At 34.2% G+C, this 16,007-nt stretch overlaps 1 protein-coding gene across 27 annotated transcripts in view; it reads right to left on the bottom strand.

Annotated features, from left to right (window-relative positions):
• Positions 1-16,007, bottom strand: part of FIP1L1 (factor interacting with PAPOLA and CPSF1) — a 74,449-nt gene that overhangs the window by 45,306 nt on the left and 13,136 nt on the right. For 9 of the 27 annotated variants that reach the window (XM_025435732.3, XM_025435733.3, XM_025435737.3 and 6 more), the window contains 5 exons: positions 14,628-14,692; positions 13,956-14,063; positions 13,289-13,419; positions 12,930-12,998; positions 5,207-5,316 (listed from right to left, as the gene is read on the bottom strand). In XM_025435732.3, the coding sequence (XP_025291517.1) occupies positions 5,207-5,316; positions 12,930-12,998; positions 13,289-13,419; positions 13,956-14,063; positions 14,628-14,692 (483 nt within the window). The remainder of the gene's footprint in view (positions 1-5,206; positions 5,317-12,929; positions 12,999-13,288; positions 13,420-13,955; positions 14,064-14,627; positions 14,693-16,007) is intronic. The other 18 variants (XM_025435736.3, XM_035714902.2, XM_025435738.3 and 15 more) reach the window with 3 other exon arrangements.

The raw sequence follows: 16,007 nt of genomic DNA, 5'->3' as shown, positions 1-16,007 counted from the left end.
ATTTACTAAATACAAAGTTAAAATAGTAACTTTGCAGTACAAAACCCAAAGAACACCATTACAACTAAACCATTAAAGTTATCATCGCTAACCATGGGGCAAAATGATACCATCTACCTCCAGGATGATGCACTGAGGACACAAGATCACTTCTGCAGTTTCCTGCCTAAAAAGCAAAACCTGAATCTGATCAAGAGGAAACATCAGGTAAACTCAGACTGAGGATGATTTACAAAAGTACTGGACTATACTCATCAAAATGCAGAGTCAATAAATACAAAGAATGTCTGAGAAACTCTCAGATTAAAGAATAAAGAGATAAAGGAGTTAATTATAATGGATGATCCTGGACTGGATCCTAAATCAAGGAAAAGAACTGCCATGAAAGACATTATTGAAATAATTAGCTAAATTTATGGCTTGTTTATTAACATACTGGCTCATTATTAGATTTTATCACTCTGATAACTGTGCCCTGTGATTACATAACAGAAAGTCCTTATTCTTACATGCTGAAGTATTTAGAGGTTGAAGGCATGATGTTTATAATTAATAAATGGTTCGCAAAGGAAAATATTTTTGGGAAATTATAAAGCAAATATGGCCAAATGCTAATAACTGGTGAATATGGAGGAATAATACATGAGAGTCCATGAGTGTTCAGCTTGTCAAAGTTTATCAAGCTGTATGTTCTTGACCTAATATGACAACTTTTAAAGATTAAGCAAAACATTCTGATATATTAAATATTAACATTTTACTTAAGTATGCCAATTTGCTGGGCAATACAGAAAGTTAGAAACCTAGCATTTCTACCAATTAAGTACAAAGAATCATTAAAAAACTTTCTATGCAAACATACCAACAGTCATCCACACTTCAATAAGGCAATCTAAGATTTTTAACAAAGGAAATACAGTGGTTAGTTAGGTCAGTAGTACAATTCATTACTATTTGTTGTGTCATCTCTACCATGTCCTAAGTGACATTCCTATCTTCTCCCTAAAGTCCATAAAATTTTCCTTTCAAACATGTCTCTCTAATCTCCATAAATACAAAGACTAAAACAAAAAACACAAATATTTATTTAGGGAACTATTTCACAATGAACAAAAGTACGCTTTTGATCAAGATGAACCCAAAAAACAAGCTTTCCTAATGAGCAATGGGTACTGTTCTTCATATCAAAAAGTGATAGTTTTAATATGTTGGGTATGTTTCTATAGGTTATGGGGGCAATGATCCACATTTTTGGTAGTAGTGATAGGTCCATTAACTTTTCTATCATTATTTTATCTCCTTTTTACTGTCACTAGCTGCCACTACTCTCCAGGTCTCCTTCGATCCATGGACATCCATCATTATAATCACTTTAGGGATACTCTCACCTTCCTTGTCCCTTTGTCATATTTGCCTGGTATAACTGCAACCCCTGTTAAATCCAACTCTAGCTAATCTTTACGAACATACCAACACCTGACAAGGACAAGAGACACACAACCATAGCCATTAACCTCAAGAAAATTTGGAAATGTACTCTCTCTCTCCTTGTGTGAATTTTTCATTCTACTAATTCATTCCTATCAACATATAAAAATGTTGTAATTTCTCTCATCTTGGAAAAAAGTCTTCTCTAGATGGCAAGTTTCCCTCCAGGTAGTATCTAGCAATCCTACTTCTTTCCCCTAGTTTATTCGTACACCTCTAAATGACTATTTCAGAATTTCTCTTCTCCAACATTCAACACCCACTTCCACACATCCTCACATTCATCAGGTTAAGTCTGCATCCTGTGCTGCTGGGAAAAACTGAAGCTGTCAGGAGAGAGCTTTCAGTTGTTCCCATCAATATTATCTTATCCTACTCACTTCACGGCGTCCTGCCTTCTCTCCTGTTCATATGAGTAAACTGTCCATCTCCTTTTTAAGGCTAACCCTCTACTTGCATATCACATCCTGTCTAACTTTCTTAAGGACATTGCTCTTACAACTGTCCCTTCTTGCATCATCAATATTCCCTCTAGTAACTCATTCTAAGTATACAAACATGCTATAATTTCTATCATTTTAGAAAAAAATTTTCCCAATTCCTCATTTGCCTTAATACTGTTCTGTTCCTTTGCCCTCTCAAAAAAATTCATCAAAAAAGTTGGGGATCCCTGGGTGGCTCAGCGGTTTAGCGCCTGCCTTTGGCCCAGGGCGTGATCCTGGAGTGCTGGGATCGAGTCCTGCGTCAGGCTCCCTGCGTGGAGCCTGCTTCTCCCTCTGCCTGTGTCTCTGCCTTTCTCTACGTGTCATTCATGAATGAATAAATGAATGCATGCATGCATGCATGAATGAATGAATGAATGAATGAATGAATAAATAAATAAATAAATAAATAAATAAATAAATAAATAAAATCTTAAAAAAAAAAAAGTTGCCCATATTTTCTCATTCTAATTCCAGGGACGCCTGGATGGCTCAGCGGTTGAGCACCTGCCTTCAGCTTAGGTCTTGATCCCGGGACCTGGGATCGAGTCTCACATTGGGCTCCTTGTGGGGAGCTTGTTTCTCTCCCTCTGCCAATGTCTCTGCCTCTCTTTCTCTCTCTCTCATGATTAAATAAATAAAATCTTAAAAAATAATAATAATTCCTCTCCTTCCATTCTCTCTTGAATCCATTCCAAAAAGTCCTTTTTTTCAAACTTCACCTTATGCCACTAAAAATGATCCTGGTCAGGACCACCAGCAACCTTTGTGTTTTAAAATCTAAAAACAGTTGGGGCACCTGGCTGACTCAGTCAGTGGACCATAGAACTCTTGATCTTGGGGTTATAAGTTCAAACCCCATGCTGAGGGTAGAAATCACTTAAATAAAATCTAAAAGTCATTCTCAGTCCCCTTCTTCTTGGCCAATCAGTATTATTTGGTAATTAATTCTCTACTTTGAAACACATTCTTTTTCAAGACATACAATGGGTGTTCTTCCTATGCCAATAGTCATTCTTCTCTATGGATCTCCTCCACCTTCTTTTCTTACCTGGAAAGAAGCAACCCAGGGCTCTGTCCTTACCACTTCTCTATCAATACATTCTGATTCAGTTTCATAACTTCACTTAAATACTAATTAAAACACCAACTGTTCTGAAATTTCTATCCCCAGCCTGTATCTTTCCCCTGGACTCCAGATCCCTATATCTCTTCCTATGCAAATTCTCCAACAGACATCTCAATTTTATTATGTCCTAAACTGAATTCTTGGTCTCCCTCTGAAAAGCCCTCCTTCCTCCTACTGTCTCTTCCATCTCAGATGTAAATGATCTTCACCATCTGCACCACAACCACTCTGGACCAAGTTATCTCTTACCTAGATAACGGTTACAACCTCCTAACTGGCCTCCTAGTTTCTATGCCTAAACTCTCTGTAGTCTGATCTTCTTAATAAAGCAATTAAGACTTTAAAAACCTACAGTAAGGGGTACCTGGGTTGCTCAAGCGACACTCAACCGTCGGTTAAGCGTCTGCCTTCAGATCAGGTCGTGATCCCTCCCAGGGTCCTGGGATTGAGCCCCGAGTCAGGTTCCCTGCTAAGTGGGGCAATCTGCTTCCCTCTGACCCTTCCCCTGCTGGTGCTCTTTCTCTCTCTTATTCTCTCTCAAATAAGTAAAATCTTAAAAAACAAAAACAAAAACCCTACAGTAGATTATTTCATTCCTCTGCACAAACTCTGTCCGTATCATCCTTTTTATTTCACTAACAGGAAAAGCCATAGCACTTCTAATGGTACAATGCCCTACATAATCTGGCCCAAGGTTTTTTGGGGTTTGTTTTTTGTTTTTAATAAGGAGGGGGCAGGCAAAATAACAGAAAACCTGCTACTGATTTTTAAATAGTTTAATTAGCAAACATCTATAGAGTATTACCTATGTGCATACCACTGTTCTAAAAACATCACATAAATTGAATCATTTAATATACATAACTACTCTGGCAGAGATAGGTTATTATTATTAATTATTACTACATTTTACAGATCAGGAAATGAAAGAATAAGATTAGGGGATATGCTCAAGGACACAGAGCTAGTAAGTAATAGAGGCAGAATTCAAACCCTAGAAGTCTGGCACCAGAGTCAAAGATCGTCACATCATTCTATACTGCAGAACACAATAAACTCAATGAATAAAAGTAACCTCTTTTAAAATATGAAAAAAAAAAAAAAAAGACTACATATTAAAAGGATTGGTACTCCTCAGCTATCATAACTTCTTAGCCAAACATTTGATGAGATTTCATTTAGTTTAAATAAAATTTGGATAGGTCCATGACTAGTAATTGTTAGGATGAGAAGAGACAGTCAAAATCCAAGATGGCTTTGTGACATTTAATTTTGGCTGAAAGTTTCAAGAACCTTTATCTTAGGGCTAAACCACATGTTCCCATACCATCTCTTCCTGCATTTGCATATTATGAAATATAATCTCTTAGAGCAATTCAAAATTACAGAATAACAAAACCAGAAAACTGTAAAGTAAACTTAAGTACCACAAAAGGTAAATGATATGACTGAGAACTAGTTAACAGTTGGGTTACTCACTTGTTTCAAGCCCAAAGAAATAACTGACTTAAGTCATCTTTATCTAACAAAATTAAACTAAGATCTTATTTCCCTATTTTAGCTTACCCTTTACCATTTTCCTGGCAACAGGCTAACCATTTGCCAGCACATCTGCCTCTTACAATTGCCATCTTGTGAAATTCAAAGTTAGGTATTATCAAAACAAACCGAAAAAAGAAAAGAAAATGGTTTTAATCTGAAAGACTGCCCAGGCTGAAATTTTTACAATCTCTTTGACTAAAATTAGTAAAACACACTTAGGCCAATAGATCTAGACTTAGAAAGTCCCAATAATTCTTTATTTACGAACAATAATGAGCACAGAAAACAGCAAGACCATTGTTACCGCCATCTCTCCTATGTGTAAGACTATCTTTTTAATATACATGTAACTATATACCATGCTTCATTTATTGCTTACCTAGATTACTTTTTTTTAAATGGAAGGCACCCAGAAGAATTTTTCAGGGAATTCATTTTGTACTAAAACAACATAGAATGTTCCAGTTTTTTGGCAGAACATTCAGCACTTTTATACTTTATAGCCCTAATACAAGATGAAGATACCAATGCCTTCAATAAATGGAGTTATAATTGTCTAACTAACCTGCTTGGTGGGAGTCCAGTCTTGAACAAAGAAGGAGGAGAAGTAAACTCCGCTTTTGTAGATGGAAGCGCTGCTTCCTTCTCTGAATTTCCAGTTCTTCCCTGCTGTACCTTAAAAAAAAGGGTTATTAGCTTATTTAATAGAACACTCAAAATACATGAAAGGTGTTCAAATTTGTAACATGTGATTTCAAATTAAATATGAAGTATGTTTTGTTGCTGAATATTTAATAAAATTATCCTATTTTAGAATAGCATTAAGTAAAGGCACCAAGGATGGATTAGGGGATCAAAATGTTCCCAACCATTAAAAAGTTCACACTAATGTCACTTAGCACTCTAATAAGCCATAAGTCCTTTCATAAACTCCCTTAAATGCCACAAATAAGTCCAAAATACTTGGTTATGACTCCATGTTTCAGAGTTCAAGAAAGGCTTTGAAGAATTTTCCCCTTCTATGTTTACTACCATTCTGAAAAAAACCACCAATGGCCATTTTAGCCATTCTGGCCATTTTCAATTCAGACTGTGATCTGCTCCAACATGAGTATTAATAACCCCTTGTTGCACTTCCAAACCATTTGTTTCCCCCTCATCAACCAACTGTACCACCATCCTGCCAGTTTAATACCCCTAGCAGCTGGAAGGTAGTCATCTGTCTCCTCAATAACTTTTTTTCCCTCCTTATATTCATTTTCAAACCAGTTATCTACTTCATAATTTCTCCCAGATTTAGCCATCTTTTCTGCTCCTAGCAGATCTTTTGAGTATGGTCCAGTCATACTCCTACAAACTGGTGAAATTCTTCTTTATGCTCGTCTCCTTTTATACTCCCCTTCCTATCTTAAGTCATCATTAATTTATTAAATTCAAACAAACTAAGTTGCCCTATACTTAAAAAACATCACACCATATTCTATGTCCTACTTAAAATCTAAATTCAGCACCATTCTTTTTCCCCATGAGGCAAAAGCCAAGAAAACTTCAGACACCTTGACTCTGATACACTCAAACCACCAATTCCAGAAACCATCTAGCTCTCATATAATCATTGTATGAGAAAAAGAATGTATCTGAGGCATTAAAGCGAGATCTCTTATTAGTACTGCTAAACCCAAATCCCTAATGGCTGTCTTTATATAATTAGGGTTTAACATTGACATTTTAGAGTTCCACTTTAAAAAAAAAATCCATTTAAAAGACCCAGATCCTAGTGAGGGATGACAGAGGATCAGTACCAAGAAAATGAGGATAGATAGTAAGAAACAGATCTGATAAGATACTTGAAAGGTAAACCGACAGAATGTGATGATGGGAAATAAACATGGTTCACTCATCAAACATTAAATATCTATTATTTATTATCTAAAAATCTGTTACCAGAGGTTGAGACTAGAGAGAAAAATACAACAAAATCTTAGACCATGGGACAAGACAGATACATGAACGATCAGACCAATACAATAAATGCTATGAAAAAAAGTATCTGTGGGATAAAAGATGTTATGAGAACACAGAAAAAAGAAATGCAAAATTCTTCCTGCAAATATCAGGAATATGAAAGTTAAGAGTATGGTCTCAATTGTTCCCCTTCAGTAATTTATATCCAATTATCTAATAAGCAACTCAAACCTGCCGTGATCAGTACAAAGCTACTGATTTCCCACTTATCCCCCAATCTGATACTATCCAAGTCTTCTCTATAAGTAAATAGCACCATCATCTACTGAGTTACTCAGGAAAAAAAAAAGAAATCCTAGCAATAATCCAATAGATAGGACCATCCTCTGTCACCTTTACCTTTATGATACATACCAAATTCAACCACTGATTATGTCTACCCCTAAAATCCAGGTTAAATCTACCACCACTTATCGACTGTTCTGCTAAATGTTCTCTCTGCTTTAGTCTTACCTCTGTAAAATCCATCCTCTATATACAGCCAAGCAATCTTATTAAAAGTGTAAATCAACTCATGTCTCTCCTCTGCTCAAAATTCTCCAATAGCTTCCCAATGCAAACAGAATAAAACCTAAATTTATCATGGCCTACAAGGATTTATACTGTATTTAGGTTTTATTCAAATCTGTATCCCAACCTAAAAATAGTGCCTGGCACACAGTAAGCACTCAATATTTATTTTTTATTTGACTGACTTTGGGACTCAGCCTAAATGTCACTGCAAAGTCTTTCATAGGACTTGGAATTTATAACTATATAATTTTTGGCCCAATTATCTAATTAATGACTACTTCCCCCATTAATTCAGAAAAACTCTAAGATTACAAAGTCTAGGTCGATAATGCTCAAGCCTGAGATGCTTCCTGGTATAGTCAACACTAAATTACAAACTGGGAAGGGGGAAGGAAGAAGAGAGAAAAAGAGAAGCAGAAGAGGGGGAGGGGAAGAGAGAGAAGAGCACACGGATGAAAGATTATTTACAACAGGGAGAAAAAGAAAAGGCATCAGGAAGACAGTACATTTTTAAACATAAAAATTGCTTCTGTTTCCTCACTTAAGTTTTCTTTTTTCCTTAATTTCTTTGTAAAATACTCTTAATTCTGAACATCTTTGCCATTTTAGCAACTCTCATTAACTTGCATCCATGTGTTTGCTTTCAGATGTTGCACTCAGGATTACACAGAGTCAAAACTTAACTAACCAGAATGAGACTATTTTTTTTAAACATGATCTAGTTTTTTGAGAAATGACTATAAGATATCATGACAGATTTTTTAAAAACAAAGTCATGTCAGTAGGTCTTACATATCCAAACAAAAGTTGAATGAAATCTGTAAACTTGAGAAGCTAAATATTTCAAATCATACTACCAGTGTACCAAAACTTAATTTGTGAAATTTCTTTCAACTGCTCTTCATAGATTATAAAAGATTAACCTTACAAACAAAATAATATCTAAAAGGAAATTTGTTAAGTGTAGTACATCCAAATAATGCACTATTTAAAATGTTATTTATCAAAAAACCTTAATAACCTAGGAAATATCTGTCACATAATACTAAAGTAAAAAAGGGAAAAATAGCAAAGCACATAAATTATCATAATTTTGTTTCAATCCACAAGAACAAAATGACTGACAAAGCAATAAAATTTGGGACTTTGAAAGCAGATTAAAAAATAGTAACTGAGCAGACTAAGGAAACCTGAATCCTAAGTTAGCAACAAAAAACCAAAAATATTATTATGATTTCCACTGCAGGACCCAAAAAGGTTCAGAAATTGACAACTCAAGTTCCCAGAACATCTGAACCAGCCAAGTATAAACCCTCTAGTCAGGCCACTGAAATCTATTTCCTGAAAAACCAAATCGCCACAAACAGAAAAAACAAAATAACCCAAATGATACTGACATGTGAGACAGTTAAAAGAACTTAGCTCTATAGTAAAGACTATAGTAAATTTTATTTATATTCAGAGTTTCCAATCACTTTAGAGGCCCATTTGCTTATGAGTGAATGTCCAAGGATCAACAAACATTTGATGAAAGTCAGAAGCCAAAAACAACAAACACGCTCTGTAGAAAAATAAAACCTAAATGAAACAAACAACCTATCATTAACATAAATATCTTCTGATAGATATTGGATATTAACATTATAACCACAGAAAGGAAAAAATGAATAAGAGTTATAAGGCTAAAGAAATCTCCCAGATAATAGAAGACAAAGAGGGAGAAAATGAGAGAAAAGAAAATTAAAGCACTAGCATAACAGGTCCAATATTTGAATGGGAGGTCCAGAAGGCATTAGAAAGCATAGAAAAAGTAAAAACATAATAGAGAAGAAAATATCCCATAAATAAAGGATATATGTGCCCATATTTAGAGGGTACAAATGAACGCGTGGTACAACAGATGATAACAGACCAGGCAGGACACATAGTTGGGAAATAACAAAACAGGGTGACACAGCTTATACTTATCCACCGAGGAAAACAAAATCATCTGCGCGTGTGTGTGTGCACATATAGACATAAAAATATTTTCAGAGAAGGCTGTAATCAATTTTTCCTGACACATACATGCTACTCATTCCCACTAGTCACCCTTTCCTTGCTCCTCACTCCAAATTACACAATTGTTTTTGCACCCAAGTGGTTTTATTTTTATACTTATTAAACTTCATCTCCTTTCATTTCAAAAAAAGAACAAAAACCAGAAAAATAAAACAAAAACCTTATATATACTGAAGTATATAAAAGAATGGTAAGAATGTCAAAATGTGGATAATCATTGAAGCACTGTAATAAATACATAGGAATGCATTTGTACCATTCATTTACTGATTAGTATATTTAAAAATTTACTTAACAAAAAGTTTAAAAAATTGTTTTAAAGAGGCTGGTAGGTTGTTTGTCTCTCAGCTGATTAAAGATTTTAAAAAGTAGACGAGAAAAAAAAAGTAGACGTGAAAAGAAAAATTGTGATTCTCAAATCTGTTCCCTTTTTCTATATTCACTAGTTTAAGATGGGTTCTTCACTCATTTCATCTCTACAGTACTCCAACAGCTTCGTATCTGGTCTGTGACTTCATTTTCTCCTTATACCCTACCCTTCTCAAGAACACTTGTCCGTTCTTCTTCTAAAAACCAGATTTGCTCATGCTATTCTATTACTCAAAAACTTACCAATGGCTTCCTATGGCCTACACAAATGTCTGCAGGCTAGTTTAAGATCACGGCCCCAAGTCTACCATTTCCAGGCTTCTCTCCTACAATCTCTCTCATCCACCCCAACTCTCCTTTCATGCTATCAGGTTTTGCTCATATTGCTGTCTTAAATGTTTTATACTCCCCCTCTTCTACTAATGAAAACTCAAGCATCTTACAGTTACCATGTTTGAATCCTTCTAGATTCTGCACCATAGGGTAACCCACTCTATCCTCTGAACTCCCTACTGTACTTTGATAATAGCACTAACACATTTATCACACTATATCGTTCATATATATACATTACTCAGATCATGAGCTCCTTGAATACAGAGACCTTACCTTACTAGAGTATCAAGCACAATGTTGTGCACATTAGAGGTGCTCAGACATAATAAGAAAATTGGAGAAGTCCTTTTTCTTCTATCTGTCTCACCAACCCTAATAACTAATTCAAACAGTGAATTAGTAGGTAAGAGCTTAGACTTTCTTTTTCTGACCACACCTTATATTGCTGCCAGAATTGTTACTTATATTACTTGTACTTCCAGAATTTATGTTAAGTTATAAGGCACTTTCTTGCTCACAAATAGGCAATAACTCCTCCAATTTGTCCTTGTTTCTAGGCTTTCTAGAATGAAACCACACCCTACAAAGCCATCTCTCTTCTATTCTTTTCCAAAAAGAACTCACCTAGTAAGGCTAATTTCTTAAATAATACTCTCATCCACTATCTACTAAATTAAGCTGAGTTTCTTTCTTTGCCCAAGCCATTTCCTAATCTATAATATTTTTCCTTCTGTTCTCCACTCACAAGGTTTTGATTAAAATGACATGCTTCTCTAATACTGCATCTTCAGATTTCATTAAAAAATATAGAAATAAAATGTAGCTATATATTGTACTCAATGCCATTTCTAATCCTAGGGTAGTTTCTCATCAACTCATTTCTCCAATTCCTATAGCATTTAGTCTAAAATAAACATTTTGGTACCTAGTAATACCTAAGAAATAAATTTATCTCTGCATATTTGGGTTACCCATTATATTCTTATGACATTTTTTTTTTTGTATTTTCCGGAGTTGCAGGATAGATAGTAAAAGGCAACTCAGACTTTTTCAAAGCACTATATAGTCCGACATAGAAATTTGAACAAGGATATTTATTTAAGGTGACAGAAACTTGTCTGAAATTTAATGTCAAACTGTATCCTGAAAATGCCAAACACTTCCATACAACCAGTAGTTGCAGATTTTGAGCAACATCAATAAAATGTATCTTACAGATCACAACATACATAAAAAGGATGAGCCACACACATTATTAAAATACACACCGTAGGTGCACCTGGGTGGCTCAGTCAGTTAAGTTTCCAACTTGTGATTTTGGCTCAGGTCATGTTCTCAGAGATCATGAGGTTGAGCCACCCCCACCCCTCTAGCCAGGCTCTCTGCTCAGCAGGGAGTCTGCTTGAGATTCTCCCTCTCTGTCCTGCCCCCTGACTAGGATATGCTCCCTCAAATATTTTTAAAAATTAATAAAATACACACCCTATTTCCAAATCAGTATTTCTAACAAATGAATAATATTTAATGCACATTATCAAGGCAAGAAAAACCATTAGACTACACCCATTAAATTCAAATCCTCATTAATTCAGAACCAAATAAATCAGAATGGAACAATGACCTCCTCTCATATAACCAAAACAAACTTCAAAATAATTTTGGTAGATTGTATGTATATAAAAAACTCATTCACAGCATCCACTTTCGAGACCAGCTCCTAGGAATTCTTTTAATTCTTTAGTTTCAGAAGTTTACTGCAAAAAGACAAAAAATATAGAACCTGGCAGTTTTCAAAGACATCTTGTTTTCATTTCTGTTAGAAAAAAAAAAAAGGACCACTGCAAACGAACTATTTCATCAAGACAACTTTTCTATTCATTGTAATCAAGCGTAACAATATATTCATTCCTTAAATAAGACAGCACCAAAAAGAACCTGATAGCCATTTAAAATAGAATAGACATCATCACACACTTTCAAAAGATTGACAGCAGAACAAGAACCAAATACTTACCCAAAGTAGGATGTAAATTTAAATTAAATTCTCTACACAGAACTGTGTCCAGCAGAGCGGCTACATCTGCGGATATAGCACATGTATTGCATAAGGCAGTATTGTGGTGGACAGGGCTGTAGTCCCAAAAGGATCACAGAAAAGTTCCTGTCCACAGAAGTTCCCTGAGTATATAACCCAATCTAAAAGCCACTCCCAGTCTTCATTCCAGTGTCGTTCAATACAAGAATTAAGAACTAAGAATTAATAAGGTAAAAGAAAAGAGTATACAATCAGGTTTCGAGAAAAGTTTGTGGGTTGCTGTATATTGTAGAGATATGAAAATATGACATTAATCTTTGGACTGGGTCTGTGATATAATGGAGAAGCCAGAAGTCAGACTTTATACCCAAGTGGGAAGGAATATCAACCTGCAAGTCCCACCTAAAACTAATGATTTAAAGTTACAAATTTTAAAAATCAATGGCTTTATCTTATTCTGTTGAGTCTTTGAGACTCTCAAAAATGCCTAAGTTTTTTGAGACATCTTAAACTATAAGACACATTACACCAATGATTTTAGTGTCATACAGATAAGCAGTATGCCATCTTCTCTATCACTTCTTTAAATAAAAATTAGGAAAAGTCTCCAATTCTGATATAAAGATTATAGCATCATCTAAAATGAGAGCTTAGCCTTATGGTGTGAACTTTTATGTCTTACAAACATATACTATAATTCAAAATAAAATCACAACATATAGCAAGAATAGTTTTACTTCGCATTTGTTAGTAATAATAGGCTATAAATTCACATGCTTGCAAAAGTGGAGATACAACAACAATCAGCAAATTTGTAAGTCACCAGGAAGCTGAAGGTTTGGAAAAAAGGTAGCTATTTCCACTTTAATCTCATCCCTTGAGTAGTGGTATGGGAGCAGACTCAAGAACAAAAAATGAGAGCAACCAAGGATAATTTACTAAAATTCACCTTAAAAAGATTGAATCTGCCATCTTGGATCTCTGCACCTGGTGTAACTTCCATAGTACAGTCTTCGGCCTAAGTTAAATAACATATTCCCCATTAAGATACCACATAATTTTTAATTGATAGGCCATATAAAGACAAACTAGCTGTGGCTAGTCTGTGACTTGAAACTAAGAACATCAGACAATATTAATATGAAACTGAAAGGGAAGGAAGGGAAAAAAAAAACATGGTAAAGAAAAAGAAAATTTTAAACTATCTTATAGCATTTAACCACCTTAATGGGGAAAAAGTGATTTATCTGGGGAGTAAATTTGGGACTCTAGGAAAGGCTAGGGTATTCTGTAATATTTACTAATTACCGTAATTTTATTTGTAGTAGAGGTAACTGGTATAACTTCAAGTCCCATCCGTATCCTCTTTTGTTTTTCACAGTAAGCTTTCCAGGTGTCCTCATTAAACCCATAGTTAAAATAATCAGAAAGATCAGCACCTAAAGATAAAGCACAGTGTTAGTGTACAAATACTTTGATCCTGTTTTTATGCAGCATATAAAATATAACTATAAAAATACAGATTTAGTGTTCTATCAAGTTTTAGCACCCCTTCTAATTTTCCCAATTCTCCCAGTTACCACCATAAAGCAATGGGAGCATAAAAATATTTTGATTTAAAGTACTCCCTTTAAGCCAGAAAAGTATTATGCTAAGCAAAATAAGTCAGTCAGAGAAAGATAAACACTATAATGATTTGGCTCATGTGGAATTTATGAAACAAAACAAATGAACATAGTGGGGGAAAAGGTATTTCCTTTACAAATGACATTATAATAAAATAACATGCAAGTCTACTTTGTTTTAATTCAGTAAGATTTAATAATATGGGCCATTCTTATTCCTCATGTGCTTAAGAAAACAAAAATGACATTAAAAAAATAATACTCTAAATGGTTGCTAAAAAAAACAAAAATATTTTCTAATGACTGTTTTTTTACTAAAAATCTTTTGATATAATCCACAATAATCTTACCAGGTTTACGCCATGGTTTATCTTCAAAAGAATCCAAATCTACCTCCAAGAGTGGAACTCCATTAATGCTTCCAGGTGCATCAAGGTCCACCCCTTTGACTTTTGTTCCTATTTTATAAAATTACAAAATGAAGGTAATTATAAGCAAAAAGCTAAGAGATATCACAGGTAAACAGAAACCTTTGACCTTTTTTACTACCAACAGCACTAAATATGGCAAAGGTTCCAAACAAAGCATTAGAGTAATATTTACCATAAATAAAAGGTGAAATCAAACTTTGTGGAGTAGTTTATGTAAAATATCTCTGGATTAAGAGATCAGTGACTTGTCACTTATAAGGAATTCCTATATCATCAGGAAGTTGCTAACATCCATGTTTTAAATCACATTTTTGTACAGCCTATAAGCTAAGAAAAATCTTTACCTTTCTAAAGGGTTGTAAAACAAACAAGAAAATCAACAATATGACAGGAACCCTGTGACTTACACAGCCTAAAATATTCTGTAGCCCTTTACGGAAAAAGCTTGTCCATCTCCATGATGTATGGTCAAAAACTGCTCTTTTCAAATGAACTGTAATAGTTCAACCTATTTATGACCTATTCATATATATATATATATATATATACACCTTATTTTCCTATTGATATAGCTACAAATACAAGTTTTACCTGTAGTTCCATAAACTCGTCCCCCTGTTTTGATGTTAAGATTTACAGGTGCTGTACCATAACTCCTAAAAACAAAATAAAAATTATCCTAAGAAATTAAACAAAACAGGAATATATGCAATGTATACGAATAAATCATACACCCACATAGTAATTACATATATTAACAATGACTCATAAATTTTAGGAAATGTCTTAATTTTAAAAGAAAAAAAAAATTTTTTTAAAGTCTAACTTATTTTCTATCTGAAAAACCTACCTGCCACTAAGTCCACCTGGTTGCAACAAACTTCACAAGAAATTTTGGCTAAGACATTTGGTCTATACACCATGTTCTCATTTCCTCACCTCCTAGTTATTCAACATGCAGTAATCCTGCAAGAAGGAAATTTCTCCACGTTGTACCCAACTCCAGTGACCTCTTTATAGTCCTTTCTGCATTTGATACTGTTGATAAATCCTCTTTTAAATACCCATGGAGTACTTTTATCCACAAATAAATTCATTTATATTAAATTTAAAAATAAATCTAGGGTGAAAGCAGAACAGTGTTCTGTGATAATCAGTGATTATCAATGACTGAGGAAATAAGACGGAAATATCTAGAATGCTAGTAATGTCCCATTATCTTGATCTGTGTAGTGGTTACTTGAATGTATATAGTTGAAAAAGATACTGAGCTGTACTTTAATGTTATATAATCTACACATGACAGAGGATTAAAAAATACAAAATCTGGAGTCAGACCCAGGTTCAAATACAAGTTTTGTCAATTATTAGTTGTCTAACCTTGACTAAGTCATTTAAGACCTCATGGAATTTGTATAAATGTTCTGTAATATGAGTTTACAGATAGTTCTCTACTTTTCCATAAATGCATTCTTTTACATGAGGAGAAAAATCAAATATACTAACCAAAATGGACTTAAGTAATTAGTAAGACCTCAATGTTTTCAAGGATATGTTTCTCACATTACGTTCGGTTATTGAATTTGCTTCTTTACTCTGAGGCAACTGGATTTATGAAGATTCACTGTTTCTGATCTACCTAATAATTTCCATTTTTACCTCCAATGTATTAAATTTATCAGCACTATCATTTTTGTTTTCTGCTTTTAAAAATGATAAATTAAAAAATAAATATAATAAAATATCCAAATAGTTGTATAAAGCACCACTGTTAATAAATCCAGAAACTATTAAATAGCCCCAATTAAACTGTTAATGTCAGGTAGTACTCTCATATAATCTTGAAATGTTTAAATCATTTCAATGATATTCATTCATTAGTAGATGCTTAAACACCAACAATGCATCAGATATATAGTTCTAGGCTTAGGAAGGAGAATGAGGAACTGAACGGATATGGCTCCTGCCCCA

This window comes from Canis lupus, chromosome 13, assembly GCF_003254725.2.
Source record: "Canis lupus dingo isolate Sandy chromosome 13, ASM325472v2, whole genome shotgun sequence".
Lineage (NCBI taxonomy): Eukaryota > Metazoa > Chordata > Mammalia > Carnivora > Canidae > Canis > Canis lupus.
This window is presented reverse-complemented; position numbering and strand designations above follow the sequence as displayed.